Source organism: Cucurbita maxima, unplaced genomic scaffold (genome assembly GCF_002738345.1).
Source record: "Cucurbita maxima cultivar Rimu unplaced genomic scaffold, Cmax_1.0 Cma_Scf00022, whole genome shotgun sequence".
In the NCBI taxonomy this organism is placed as follows: domain Eukaryota; kingdom Viridiplantae; phylum Streptophyta; class Magnoliopsida; order Cucurbitales; family Cucurbitaceae; genus Cucurbita; species Cucurbita maxima.
This window is the reverse complement of record NW_019272038.1, coordinates 1953838-1968637: the sequence shown is the minus strand read 5'-3', so window position 1 is coordinate 1968637 and position 14800 is coordinate 1953838. Positions and strand designations below refer to the sequence as shown.

Sequence of the window (14800 nt, the reverse complement as noted above, 5' to 3'; positions counted from 1 at the left end):
CGAATCTGTAAGTTTTAAACACATTTTTATTACTTCAACACTAAAAATACATTTTAGTCACGTTTGAGCTCGGTCAATTCACCAAATTACGAAAGTATCCTCTATATTAACCTGTGTCGAGACCAATGGTCGAAAATAGAACCAGCCCACATTATTAATTTTTTCAAAAAAAAAAAAACAAAGATCCAAACTTTTTGGAAGGACAAGACATGTTTGTTTCAACTTTTTTTTTTTTTTTTTTTTTAATATTTCAACTTCTATTGATGTTTGAATCATTAACTACACATATCTATGATGTCCATAACATGAAAGACCAACGATAATCTCTAAAAACTGCGTCTTCTGGCTAAGACAGGAACATCATTCATGGATGCCCTTCGCCTTAGCGGGTGAGCTGTTGGATCTCTCTTCATGAACTTGCGGGTCAACGCGCAGAATACTCTCCAGATCGAAGGCTCGACGTTGTTTTGCCACACGCGCTGTTCGTCGTAGAGAAATTTGCCGATATAAGCAACGACGGAGGAGAGGGAAACGACGCCGGTGACGAGGAAAAGTCCCCAGAAGCTGTTGATGCTCAAGCGGGTGGAAGATAATTCTGCCACTTTTGAAGCTGTACATTCTTCCACATTTTTGAACCATTTGGTTTCGATCTCTTTCATTCGTTCGCCTTCCGTCACCTCCAAGATTTTTCTCGAGATATCCGGTACTAAAGGCGAACCTATCGGAAATCCCTGAAAAAGAAATGGAAAGATGGTCATGATTAGAGAGGTTCATTTAACTTTGAGAATAGAGATTGAAAAGACTTCCTTTTTCTATCCTCGTCTAGCTAGGTGGACATGATGCATGTGTAATAGAGATTGTCCTCGTTTTCTCTTTGGGCTTTTGCTAGACAGAGGTTTTCACATCTTTAAAAGAAATGTTTTGCTCTCCAACCGATTGGGATCTCACAATCCATCTCCCTTGGAGACCCAACATTCTCGCTCGCACACCACTCAATGTTTAGCTCTGATACAATTCACATCTTTATAAGAAATGTTTCGTTCTCCTCTTCAACCGATGTAGGATCTCACAAGCCACCCCACTTGGAGGCCCTGCGTTCTCACTGGCACACCGCCCAATGTCTGGCTCTAATACAATTCACACCCTTATAAGGAATGTTTTGTTCTCCTTTTCAACCGATGTGGGATCTCACAATCCACCCCCTTGGAAGCCCAATATCTTAGCTGGCACACCGCCCGCTCTCGGCCTCTAATACAATCTACACCCTAATAAAGGATGTTTTGTTCTCTTGTTCAACTGATTTGGGATCTCACAATCCACCCCACTTGGAGGCTTAATGTCTCGCTGGCACCCTACTCAATGTTTGGCTCTGATACAATCGTGCTTTGTTCCTCTCTCTCCAATCGATGGAGACATTCAATAAAATTGGAACGATAGAGAGAAGATTAACACGACCCCTATGCAAAGATGACATGCACAAATCAGAAATAGTATCAAAATTAGACACCGGGTGATGTACGAGCGAGGAGGCTAAGCCTCAAAGGAGGTGGATACGAAGGGGTGTATTCGCAAGAACGTTGGAACTCGAAGGGAGTAGATTGTGAGATCCCACATCGGTTGGAGAGAAGAACGGTGCAAAAACCTCTCCTTAGCAGACGTGTTTTAAAAATCTTAAGTAAAAGCTGAGATATATTAGCGGTTACAGTAAGAAAGATGAACTTACAAAGCCAAAGCCATCAGCTTTAAAGGTGGGTTCAGTGGTGGTATATTGAGAGCAATACTGACCCAGAAACACTTTAATATAAGGAGTTTCATCCACCGCAGCAGAAATTCCACCATTTATACTTCCTTTAACGAAAAGTTCATGCAGTTCTTCAGCAGACTCATAAGTTTTAAGCTGAGAATCATCAAACTTCAAGGACTTAAGAATTTCATACACAAAAGACCCTCCTTGGTACCCAATGTTCTCTCCATTTTTAAGAAGCAAATTGATATCATTCACACTGGGCTTCAGCTCTTGAACTGTCAAAAGTGATGCCAAACTTGCAGTATAGCTTTGAGTGATGATAAGAACCACAAACAGCCATAGTATCACCACAAGTCTTGTGCAATTGTTCAAAGTAACCTCCCCTAACATCAACAAAAGTCTTCAAAATCTTAACAAATTAACAAGAACAGAATGAACTGAAGAACTTGAGGGGGAGAGATTGCTTACTATGAGCAAAAACCATGGTTGAAAATGAGTACCAGAGGCTGGTGCAGATTTGATCCAATGAAGATCCACGGAACTCTTCATTGACTCTATGTTCTAGGATCCAAACAACAAGTGCTATGAAGAGGAAGAAGCCGGCTGTGAGCGCCCATAGCTTCCATGTTAGTGGCTTTAAGAACACCCATGCATTGGTGTTCTTCTCGGTCTTCATTGGCACCACCATGGCCACTCCGGATGCTGTGAATGGTAATGTGTAGTCTATGTATGTTGACCTGTTCGCCCGGATCGTTATGTCGCCCACCACAGCGTCGAATTTCTGTTCATTCATAGCATTCATCTTATTAACAATTAATTTATGTTAAGGATGGTTGGGAGAGGAGTGATTATCTCTATTGGTGTGAGACCTTTTGAGGAAGTCAAAAGCAAAGTCATGAGAGCTTATACTCAATGTGGATAATATCATAGTATTGTGTCAATAGAATCCTTAAATGTCAAACAACCCTCGAAAGTGTAGTCAAAAGTGACACAAGTGTCGAACAAATGGTGTATTTTGTTCAAGGGCTCTAGAGAAGAAGTTGAGCCTCGATTATGGGAGGCTGTTTGAGGGCTTTATAGGCCTCAAGGGAGACTGGATGATGTACTTTGTTCGAAACAAAGGGTGTAATTTGTTCAAAGGCTCTAGAGAAGGAGTCGAGCCTCATTTAAGGGGAGGTTGGTTCGAGGGCTCCATAGGCCTCATGGGAGGCTCTATGGTTTACTTTGTTCGAGACAAAGGGTGTACTTTGTTCAAGGGCTCTAGAGAAGGAGTCGAGCTTCAATTAAAGGGAGGTTGTTCGAGGGCTCCATAGACTTTAGGGGAGGCTCAATGGTGTACTTTGTTCGAGACAAAGAGTGTACTTTGTTCGAGGGTTCCAAAAAAGTAGTCGAGGCTTGATTAAGGAGAGACTGTTCGAGGAGAGAATCGTTGATCATGGTATGAGAGATTTTGGAGAAGCCAAAAGTAAAGCCATAAGAAGTTACGCTCAAAATGGACAACAGGGTCATGATTCCAAACAATTCACGAACATGTTAACCTAATCTTATGATACTTACCCCAAGGAAGAGCTGATAAGTGAACTCATTGTAGCTACCACCAGGGATAGAATTAGATTTCTCAGCAGGAACAAACTCATAATCAACCTTATAAGGCAGCTTCTCAATCACAGCCTTAAACACATCAATGCAATATCCTTCAACACCAATCGTTACATTCGTTTCAAAATCTCTTACCAGCTTCACAAACTCCCAAAATCCATCCTTCACCGGAACCCCAATTCTCAACTTCTTCCCATTCGTCGGAATCTCCCACCCTTTCGGCGTAACAATCGGCTCCCCCGGCCAAATAATCGACCGCAACCCCTTCGCACCGCCGGAATCAACCAGCTTCCTCGTCAACCCAGTCTCCGGCGACCAAAATCCCACATTTCTCCTCCCATTACCAATAACATTCACAATCTCAAAAAGGGTCGATTGCAATTGCCCGTTTATGAGACTAAATTCACCAGCCAACCCCATGAACGTGACATCCGACAAGGCCTCACGCAACCTCGGACCATTTTGATTAACCCCAACGTTAAATAAATAATTCGATGAGTTCAATTTGGCGGCGGTGTATCGGAGGTTGTCGGTGCCGGCGAGTTCCACGGCGGTGGCCAAAGCCCAAGCGGCATCATAAGCCCATAACCCGTAAACGTCCACCTCCGGAATATCCTCCACGGTTGGGTAATACCGCCGGAATCTCTTCCGCCAATCACGTTTCAACAAGTTAAGCCTTTTGGTTCTTGGGACATAAGTTCTAATTCCAACAACACCTTGGAAAGCTTCATAAGCTAATGGCTCAATTAAATCCAATTCATTTGCAATTGAATCAGTGATAATCCAAACATACCCACGATTCATCATTCCAAATTCTTGAACTTTCATGAAGAATCTTGAAGCGTGGCGTGTTAACATGTGTACTACGAACACTCTTGTCGGCATGTTTTTTAATTTGTGTAGCTCGTTGGTGATTTGGGTGTCGGTGGCTGTCGGGGAGATGAGGCTTTGGTAAGGCACGTCTGTGTCGGCTTCTTGTAGTGCGTCGATGAGGTAAGGGATTATGCCGTTGCCGAACTCGTTGTCGGTGTAGATGGGGATGACTTGACGCCATTTGAAAGCTTTGATTATGGCTCCGATGGCTTTGACTTGAGAGGAATCGTTTTGGGCGATGCGGAAGAAGAAGGAGCTGCGTTGGGATGTGAGGGATGGGCGTGTGGCGGAGTAGGAGATGATGGGTACTTGTGCTTTGTCTCCTATGTTGATTATGAAGTTGGCTTGCATGGAGCTTGTTGGGCCTATTATGGCTTGTACTTCCTCTTCCTTTATCAAATCTAAAGCTGAGAATTCGAGCAATTTCAAACAATCAAATCTTTCCCGAAAAAGAAAATGCACGATCATGTAACAGTTCATCATTGTTACTAGATATTGTTCATTTTGATCGGTTATATATGGTTGTTAGTCTCAGTGTTTTTAAAATGTATCTATTATGGAGAGATTTCCACACCATTATAAGAAAAGTTTGGTTTCTGTCTCTAACGGATGTGGGATCTCACAATCCACCCCCTTAGTGTAGACATTGAGCTGTATGTGCCAATGAGGATGTTTGGCCCTCAAGTTGGTGGATTGTGAGATCTCACATCCGTTCGAGGGAACGAAATGGGATGTTTAGCCCCTAAATGGGTGGATTGTGAGATCCGAAGTGGCTATATTTGGTAGTTATAAGTTATTGATAGTATGAGTGTAGTATGAGATCTTTCGTAGTAATAGAGAATTACTAATAATAGGTTTTCTTTGTCTTTTATAGGTATGGTAAAGTGTAGGTTACTTTTACTAATAATAGGTTTTCTTTGTCTTTTATAGGTATGGTTTTTAGTATGCTACTTTTCGTCGGTTGGAGAGGGAAATGAAACATTCTTTAGAAGGGTGTGAAAACCCCTCCTTACTAGACGTGTTTTAAAACAGACAGTATCTGCTAGTGGTAAGCTTGGTGTAACTGCCCAAGCCTAGTGCTAATAGATATTGTCATCCTTTGACTTTCTCCAAAGTTTTTTAAAAGATGACTGTTAGGAAGAGGTTTTCACACCCTTATAAAAAGGTTTTGTTTCCCTCTCCATCGAATTTCACAATCCACCCTCTTGGTATCAAAATCAGACATCGAGTTGTGTGTCATCGATGTCATGTCGGTTGGAGAGGGAAACAAAACATTTACTAGAAGCGTGTGAAAACCTCTCATTACTAAATGCATTTAGGTTGACCGCAATAAGTAACAAGCTAAAACGGACAATATCTAGTAACGGTAAGCTTGGTGTAACAGCTTAAGTCCACTACTCGCTGATATTGTCCTCATTGGACTTGCTTTCAAAGTTTTTAAAAAGTTTTTAAAATGAGTCGGTTAATGAGAGGTTTCCACACACTTATAAAGAATACTTAGTTCTCTTTCTAAAATCGACGTAGGAAAATAGAATTGGACTGTTACAGACGAAAAGATGAACTAATATATAAAAGATGAGAGGGAACCTGCAGCAGCTGCATCAACAACGGTGTCATTGGAGTCAATGGTGCTGAGAGTCACTCTAGTCTTGTAATAACTCCGAGAAGAATACAAATCAGCTAGAGCCATTGAAACACAGCTCAACCCCATCTGCCCAACAACAAGATTCAAATCCAAAACCACACCCACCTTCACTTTCACTTTTCCGGCCGCCTCCTCCTCCGCCGCCATCTCGGTGGTCGCCACCGTGACTAACATGTTAAGAAAAACAACGATCACCACCACCCCAAAACCACCTCTCAAACCCTTTCCTCTCCTCATCATTAAGCTTTAGATAAATGGCTAGCTTGACTTGTTATTATTTGGCTGAATTTGAATCAACTACTTTGATTAATATGACCAAAGTTTTGTTAATTTAATGGTGGTTGGGAGTTGGGTGCATGACTTGACAAGAATTTGAATTTGATATTGATATCAGATATGAGGAAGAGATATCCAATCATGGGAACCAAAGATTTTGGCTGTCCAAGGCAATGACTTGTTCTTTGTTCATTATTTTATCAAGAACAAAGAATGATTTTAGTTTGATTAAAGCCTACTTGCTCAACTTGCCAATTAAGGATGATACTCAAAATAATAACCATAATAATTAGTCAAACCCTATTATATGATTGGCTGACCAAGCTTATACTCGTAGTTTAGATAAGATGTTTATTTAATCCACGGGTTGAGGATCCACTTTGAATGAGATGGAGAATCCCTGTTTAAATGGAAAATAGAAAGATTTCTCCTCGTTAGCTAAACAGGGACGGGAATAGAGATTATATTTTTCGTCTCCGTCTCTGCCCCTAACTCCACCAAATCTCTATTTCTCATGATGTGCCTCACCAACGCTTTTGTTGATCAGTATGCTTTCTTAGGTCATAAAACCCTAAATACCTTAGAATTTTGATATCATCAATAAAATCAAAGGGAAATGACATCATAGAAGGGTTTGATCTAGAGTTCACGAGTATAATGTACGTATTGTCGTCAGCCTCACGGTTTTAAAACACGTATGTTAGGGATAAGTTTCCACACCCTGTTAGAGATAAAGAATGCTTTGTTCCCCTCTCAAACCAATGTCGAATCTTACATTCCACCCCTCTTAAAGGACCCAAAGTCCTCGCTAGCACATCACTCAATTTCTAGTTCTGTAACAACCCAAGCCCACTGCTATCAGTTATCATCCACTTTGGTTTGTTACATATCGTTGTCAACCTCACGATTTTGGAACATGTAACGCCCAGATCCACGCTAGCAAATATTGTCCTTTTTGGGCTTTTCCTTTCGAACTTCCCCTCAAGGCTTTAAAACGCGTTTGCTAGGGGAAGGTTTCCACACACTTATAAAGGGTAATTTGTTCTCCTCTCCAACCAATGTGAGACATCACAGAACACATCTATTACGGAGAGGTTTTCACTCTTGTAACAAATGTTGTGTTCCCATGTCTAACCGACGTGGTATCTCACAACGAGGAATTCATATTTAATGTATATACAAATTATTATTCGACTAAAAATAAAAGTTTTTTTAATTATAAGATCAAAAGTCAACATTTTATTAAAAAAAACATCATTTTGGTTGGATCCAAGTGGGTTTGGGAGTTTTGGTTGGTTGTTGGAGCAAGTAGTAGATGGAAAAAAAGGTTGTATCTATAGGTTTCAATATTAAGTTATTTATTCATATTTTCTTTAAGGTATTTATTTGTACATTAAAAAAAAAAAAGGCTTAAAATTCTTTGACCATTTCCTATATAAACTCACCAACTTGGCAAGTCTTGTCATTATCATCCTTCTCCTTATGATTTGCTGTAATTAATTATTTAGATTAGTCATTATCATTTTCCTTAAGGAATAATAATAGTCTTTTCAGCCTCAAATTATCCCCACAAGTGGATTTTAGCCTCTAATTTATTCTTCTTAATTTCTTTTAATTAAAAAAATTATTGGGCGCACGTGTTAAAATTGTTTAAACATCGATTATCCCAAAAACAATAGTCGTGTTAAAAAAATTCAATAACTCGAAAAACTTAATTAACACAGCCCAACCTGTATAATTTGTGTTGGGTTAGGTTGGGTTGTAATGAAACGGTAAAATATATATTTTTACTTATAATACAATTATATATATATATATTTTGAATATTTATTATCCGACCCTTCTTAAAAAATAATTTAATGTAATTTTTAAAATATTTATAAAATTAAATTATAAATCTTAATTAAATAATTGAAAGTAAATAAATAGATGTTTTAAGAACTGATGTTTTATTTTTTAAAAAAATAAAAATTCAAAAAAATACTCTCTCCAGTCGGATGCCTTTTGGGAGCCCAAAGGAAAGATATGAGAGCTTAGGCTCAAAGTGGACAATATCATACGATTGTAGAGAGTCGTGTTCGTCTAACATGGTATCATAGTCATGCCCTAAACTTAGTCGTGTCAATAGATTGGTAAATCCTCAAATGTCGAACAAAGGACTCCAAAAGAAAAGGAGTCGAGTCTCTTCGAAGTTAGTAAAAAATGACTAAGACTCCAAAGGAGTAGAGCCTCGATTAAGGGGAGACGTACTTTGTTTGAGGGGAGGTGTTGGATGATGAAAATCTCACATCGGGGGTTTATAATCAAATAAGACTCTCTCCATTGGTATGAGTCATTTTGGGGAAACCCAGAGCAAAGTCATGAGAGCTTATGCTCAAAGTGGACAATATCATACCATTGTAGAGGGTCGTGTTCGTCTAACATGGTATCAAAGTCATGTCCTAAACTTAGTCGTGTCAATAGATTGCTAAATCCTCAAATGTCGAACAAAGGACTCCAAAAGAAAAGGAGTCAAGTCTCGATTAAGGGGAGACGTACTTTGTTCGAGAGGAGGTGTTGGATGATGAAAGTCCCACATCGAGGGTTTATAATCAAATAATACTCTCTTCATTAGTATGAGGCATTTTGGGAAACTAAAGGGAAAGCCATGAGAGCTTATGGTCAAAGTGGACAATATCATACCATTGTGTAGAGTCGTGTTCATCTAACAATCCTAACAGAAAATGCTCTTCCAACTCAGTAGAGGAAGAGCAAAAATCGCACATTAACAAAGGGAGAAGAGCATCTGACATTTCTCCCGGAACAACAATGTCAGGGAAAAGAATCTCTCCCGATAACAAAACATATATCCATTGTTCTTCGAAAGTAAGAAAAGTGCACGTTATTGGTATATTACGAGCAAATTCACGAGGGTTTATCAAAAGTAAATACAAAGGTTATGAAAACAAAAAGTGTCATAAACCCCACCAAGCGATCTGTTTCAATTAGCTGGAGGGTGATGATCCGGATGAACACGAATACCATTTCTAAATGCCCTTCGTTGCAGCCGGTAAGCTCTTGCATCTCTATCCATGAACTTGCGCCCCACTTGGTGGAATCTTTGCCGCTTTGGAGCATTTGTATACCACCATAGGCCTCGCTCGTCGTACAGAAATTTGACGATATAACAAATGATACAAACTGCAGAAACACCTGCCACGATCACGAAAAGTGCCCAAAAACTGTCGACGCTCAAACGTGTCGAAGACAATTGAGAGGCTTCAGAAACCGAACATTCTCTCACTTTTTTGAACCATGCATTCTCGATCTCTCTCATTCTGTCGCTCTCTGTCACCTCCAAGATCGCTCTCGAGATGTCTGAAGCTAACGCCGAACCTATTGGGAAGCCCTGTAGAAAAGAAGTATTGTTAGGAACCACGACTATTCACAATGGTATCATATGATATTGTCCACTTTGAGCATAAGTTTCTAAATGTCTCGTCTGGCCTGTGGAGCCCTCGAACAATCTCTTCTTAATCAAGACTCAAGTCCTTCTCTAGAGTCCTTGAACGAAGTACCCCTTTGTTTGACACTTGATTTGTAAACTCATGATCAAGTATTCCTTACTTATAAACTCATGATCGTTCCTTAAATTAGTCAATGTGGGACTCCCTCCCAACAATCCTCCCCTCAAACAAAGTACTATAGAGCCTTCCTTGAGGCCCATGGAGCCCTCGAAAAACCTCCCATTAATCGAGATTAACCAATGTGGGACTCCCTCCCAACAATCCTCCCTTCGAACAAACTATACTATAGAGCCTCCCCTAAAACCTATAAAACCCTCGAACAGCCTTCACTTAATCTAGACTCGACTCATTCTCTAGACTCCTCGAACAAAGTACACCCGTTGTTCGACACTCAGGCTACTTTTCACTACACCTTCAAGATTCACAACTTCTTTGTTCCATATTTAAGGATTCTATTCACATGACTAAGTTAACAACATGATTCTAATACCATGTTAGGTATAAACAAGGACATAACTCTAATACCATGTTGGGAACCACGACTCTCCACAATGGTATGATATTGTCCACTTTGAGCATAAGCTCTCGTGGTTTTACTTTAGGCTTCTCCAAAAGACCTCATACCAATGGAGATCTATTCCTTACTTATAAACCCAGCAAATCTCGGACTCCCTCCCAACAATCTTCACCAGAAACTGAAATAAATTACAAAACCACGAGCTTTAGAAGGAACTTACAAAACCAAAGCCATCAGCTTTATAAGTAGGTTCTGTAGTAGTATATTGCGAGCAATACTTAGCCAGAAACAGCTTGATATAAGGAATTTCATCCATGGCGGCCGAAATTCCCCCATTAGAGCTTCCTTTAGATAAAAGTTCATGCAATTCTTCAGCAGTACGGTAAGTTCTAAGCTGGGATTCATCAAACTCCAATGACTTAAGAATCTCCCGAATAAAAGACCCAACTTTATGCCCAACGAACTCCCCATTCCTTTGCAGCTGATGGATATCCGTCACAGCCGGTTTAAATTCTTGAACCGTCAAATACGAGGCCAAACTAGCAGTGTAGCTTTGTGTAATGATCAGAACCACAAACAGCCATATAATCACCACGAATCTTGTCCAGTTATTGAACGTAATCTCCCCTGAAAGTTCATGATATTGGTTAGAACGTGTTCGTTGTTGGAGAGTGGTGGGGTTAAGGGTACGTACGATGGGCGAAGACCATGGTGGAGAATGAGTACCAAAGGCTGGTGCAGATTTGGTTCAATGGGTGGCCGCGGAAGTCTTCGTTGATGCGGTGCTCGAGGACCCATACGACGAGTGCCATGATGAGGAAGAAGCCGCCTGTGAGGGACCATAGGCGCCCTTTTAGTGGCTGTATGAATACCCATGCGTTGGTGTTCTTCACGCTCTTTATTGGTACCACTAGTGATACCCCGGATTCTGCAAAGGGTAATGTGTAGTCGATGTATTTTGACCTGTTTGCTCGGATTGTTAGGTCGCCCACCAATGCATCGAAGTTCTGATCATCATCCAAGATCAGATAATGATCAAAATGTGAGTTTTAAAAAAAATCACTGTCATAGATATTGTCCTCTTTAGACTTTCTTTTCCGAGTTCTTTACGATTATATAACACATCTGCTAGGGAAATGTTCTAGATACCCTTGTAAGAAATTTTCTCACAGTTCACTCTCTTGGGGGTCAGCGTCGTTGCTGGCACATCATACTGTGACGGGCTCTGATACCATTTGTAATGGTCTAATCCCATCGATAGCAGATATTGTTCTCTTTCGACTTTTTCTTTTGAACTTTCCCTCAAGATTTTAAAATGGGTCAGTAGGGAGAGGTTCTCGTACTTTTGTAAGGAATGTTATCTCATAATCCACCCCTTTGGGGCTTGCGACAACGTTGTCACACCATCTAGTGTCTACTCTAATACCATTTGTAATGGTCTAATCTTATCGCTAACCGATATTGTTCTATTTGAGCTTTTCCTTTCGGGCTTCTCTTCAAGATTTTAAAACGGGTTTGCTAGTGAGAGGTTTTCATAACCTTATAAGGAATGTTATCTCGTAATCCACCCCCTTGAGAGCCAGTGTCGTCGCTGGCACACCATTTGGTGACGGGCTATGATATCATTTGTAATGACTCAATTCCACTGCTAGCCGATATTGTTCATTTTTTGTTTTCCCCTTTTGAGTTTCCCCTCAAGGTTTTTTAAAATGCGTCTCCTAGAGTGAAACCTCTCTCTAAGAGACGCGTTTTAAAATCATAATGTTAACGTACGATACGTAACGAACTAAAACGAACAATATCTGCTAACAGTGAACTTAGGTTATTACAAATGGTATCAAAGACAAACACTAATCAGTGTGCCAGCGAGAACGTTGACCCCCAAGAGGGGTTCACATCATTGTACGAAAGAACGAAACATTCTTTATAAGGGTGTAAAAACCTCTCCTTAGTATACGCGTTTTAAACCTTTATGGAAAAACTCTAATGAAAAGCTCAAAGAAGACAATATCTGCTACGCATTAAAAACGATAGCAACAAATTAAAAATGATATATATAATACTAACCCCAAGGTAGATCTGATAAACCAAGTCATTATAGGTACCACCAGGCTCCGCAGCGGTTTTATGAAAGGGAATGAGCTCATAACCAACGGCATAAGGCAACGCTTCAACAACAGCTTTGAATACTTCAATACAATACCCACTCACTTTCGTTGTATTCGTCTTAGCATCATGAACTATACTCACAAACTCCCAAAACCCATCCTTCACCGGAACCACCACTCTCAACTTCCTCTCCGCCGTCGAAACCTCCCACCCTTTTGGCCGGTGGCCAGGATCTCCCGGCCAAATAACTGATTTCAACCCACCTCCTCCTCCCAAACCCTCCAACGTCCTCGTCAGCCCACTCTCCGGCGACCAAAACCCCACATTTCTCCTCCCATTACCTATAACATTCACTATCTCAAAAACCGCCGACTCCAATTGCCCATTTCTAAGCACAAATTTTCCGGCCAACCCATCAAACGTAACATTTGAGAGCCGATCACGAAGCCTTACACCATTTTGATTTACACCCAAATTGTGTAAATAGTTGGATGAGTTCATTTTCAACACCTTGACATTCGCCGGGCTATATCGAAGGCTGTCAATGCCGGCCTCTTCCACGGCGATGTTCAACGCCCAAGCCGCATCATAAGCCCATAATCCGAACACGTCAAGCTCCGGGATGTGTTCGATTGTTGGATAATACTTTACAAATCTCTTCTGCCATGAATCTTCAAAAGCTTCAAGCTTTTGAGTTCTTGGGACGTAAGTTTTTATTCCAATAACTCCTTGCATTGATTCAATCGAATGATTTATTGAATCAAGCTCGTTTGTGATACTATTTGTAACAATCCAAACATACCCTTTATTCAACATTCCAATTTGTTTGGCTTTAATGAATATGCGTGAGGCGAGGCCATGTAACATGTGTACTACAAACACTCTTGTTTGCATGGTCATGAGCTTGTAAAGTTCTCCGATGATTTGGTCGTCGGTGGCGGTAGGTGATATGATGCTTTGGTAAGGTACGTGTGCGTTGACGTTTTGTAGGGCGTCAATTAGGTATGGGATGATGCCGTCGCCGAACATGTCGTCGACGTAGATTGGGACGACTCGTCGCCATTTGAAGGCTTTTACAATGGAACCAATTGCTTTAACTTGAGAAGCGTCGTCTTGGGCTGCTCGGAAGAAAAATGAACTGCGGTGGGATGTTAGGGATGGTCGTGTGGCGGAAAATGAGATGATGGGTACATGTGCTTTGGCTCCGACGTCGATCACGAAGCTGGCTTGCATCGAGGTTTTTGGGCCTATTATGGCTTGAACTTCCTCTTTCTTTATTAAATCTAGAGCTGAAAGTAAAAAGGTGATCAAATTGTTGAGGGTTATTGAAAGGAACCGTTTCAACTAATTAAGAGGAAGATCATTAGTTTATAAATAAGGAATACTATTTCCATTGGTACGAGGTTTTTTGAGAAGCCTAAAGCAAAGCCACGAGAGCTTATGCTCAAAGTGGATAATATCATACCATTGTGGAGAGTCGTTATTTCTAACATGGTATCAGAGTCATGTCTTTAACTTAGCCATGTCAATATAATCCTCAAATGTCGAACAAAGAAATTGTGGGCCTCGAAGGTGTGTTGAACAAATGATGTACTTTGTTCGAGGACTCTAGAGAATGAGTCGAGTCTTGATTAGGGGAGGCTGTTCGAGGGTTTCATAGATCTCAAGTGAGGCATTATAGAGCCTCAAAGGTATAGTCAAAAGTGACTCAAGTGTCGAACAAAGGGTGTACTTTGTTCGACGACTCCAAAAAAGGAGTCGAGCCTTGATTAGGGGAGGCTATTCGAGGGCTCCATAGGTCTCAAGAGAGACATTATGGAGCCTCGAAGGTGTAGTCAAAAGTGACTCTAAGTACCAAACAAAGGGTATACTTTGTTCGAGGACTCCAAAGAAAGAGTCGAGCCTCGATTAGGGGAGGCTGTTCGAGGGCTTCATAGGACTCAGAAGAGACTTTATGGTATACTTTCTTCGAGGGAAGGATTGTTTGGAGAGGGTCCCACATCGACTAATCTAAGGAACCGTAGACAATATAATACCATTGTGGAGAGTCGTTATTCATAAGTAAAGAAAGAACCTGCAGCGGCTGCATCAACGACAGTGCCATTAGAATCCACGGTCTTGAGAATCACTCTGGTTCTGTAATGACTCCGAGAAGCATAGAAATCTGAGAGAGCCATTGAGATGCAGGCCATACCCATCTTCCCAAAAGCATTAGGATTCAAAACCACGCCCACCTTCACTTCCACTGCCGCCGCCGTCTTCTCCTCCTCCTCCGCCGCCATCGCCGCCGCCAAGACCATGAACAAGACCCACAAACCGCCTAATTTCACACCCTTTCTTCTCCTCATGGTTTAGTTTCATTAATCTCTGCTAAAAACCTCTTTTAAGTGGAACTTGTTCTTGTCAAGACCAATGATTGGATCTTTATTTATTAGATTTGTATTAAGAATGATTGATAACGACTATGTTTTGATTAAGTCTAGTTGCTCAATTAGTTGCTAATAATCTATGTTTAAATGAAGTCAATG

General features: G+C 40.8%; 2 protein-coding genes, 1 long non-coding RNA gene and 1 other non-coding gene across 4 annotated transcripts; 2 read left to right on the top strand and 2 right to left on the bottom strand.

Moving 5' to 3' along the window:
• Nucleotides 1-250: 250 nt before the first annotated feature.
• LOC111496137 (glutamate receptor 2.2-like) lies at nt 251-6106 on the bottom strand. Its single transcript, XM_023146446.1, has 5 exons — nt 5807-6106; nt 3305-4626; nt 2216-2528; nt 1724-2130; nt 251-731 (listed from the first exon to the last, which is right to left on the bottom strand). The coding sequence occupies exons 1-5, from the start codon at nt 6102-6104 to the stop codon at nt 327-329; spliced, it is 2745 nt and encodes a 914-aa protein (XP_023002214.1). The 5' UTR covers nt 6105-6106; the 3' UTR covers nt 251-326.
• Nucleotides 1398-1502, top strand: LOC111496659. Its single transcript, XR_002720500.1, has one exon. It is a non-coding gene; the product is annotated as a U6 spliceosomal RNA (small nuclear RNA).
• On the top strand, nt 2599-8844 carry LOC111496390. Its single transcript, XR_002720449.1, has 3 exons — nt 2599-2627; nt 8178-8184; nt 8780-8844. It is a non-coding gene; the product is annotated as an uncharacterized LOC111496390 (long non-coding RNA).
• LOC111496140 (glutamate receptor 2.1-like) lies at nt 8828-14654 on the bottom strand. The gene is made up of 5 exons (XM_023146452.1): nt 14347-14654; nt 12231-13561; nt 10858-11170; nt 10384-10790; nt 8828-9528 (listed from the first exon to the last, which is right to left on the bottom strand). Exons 1-5 carry the CDS (start codon nt 14618-14620, stop codon nt 9121-9123), a joined length of 2733 nt encoding a protein of 910 aa, XP_023002220.1. The 5' UTR covers nt 14621-14654; the 3' UTR covers nt 8828-9120.
• Between the last annotated feature and the right edge of the window lie 146 nt (nt 14655-14800).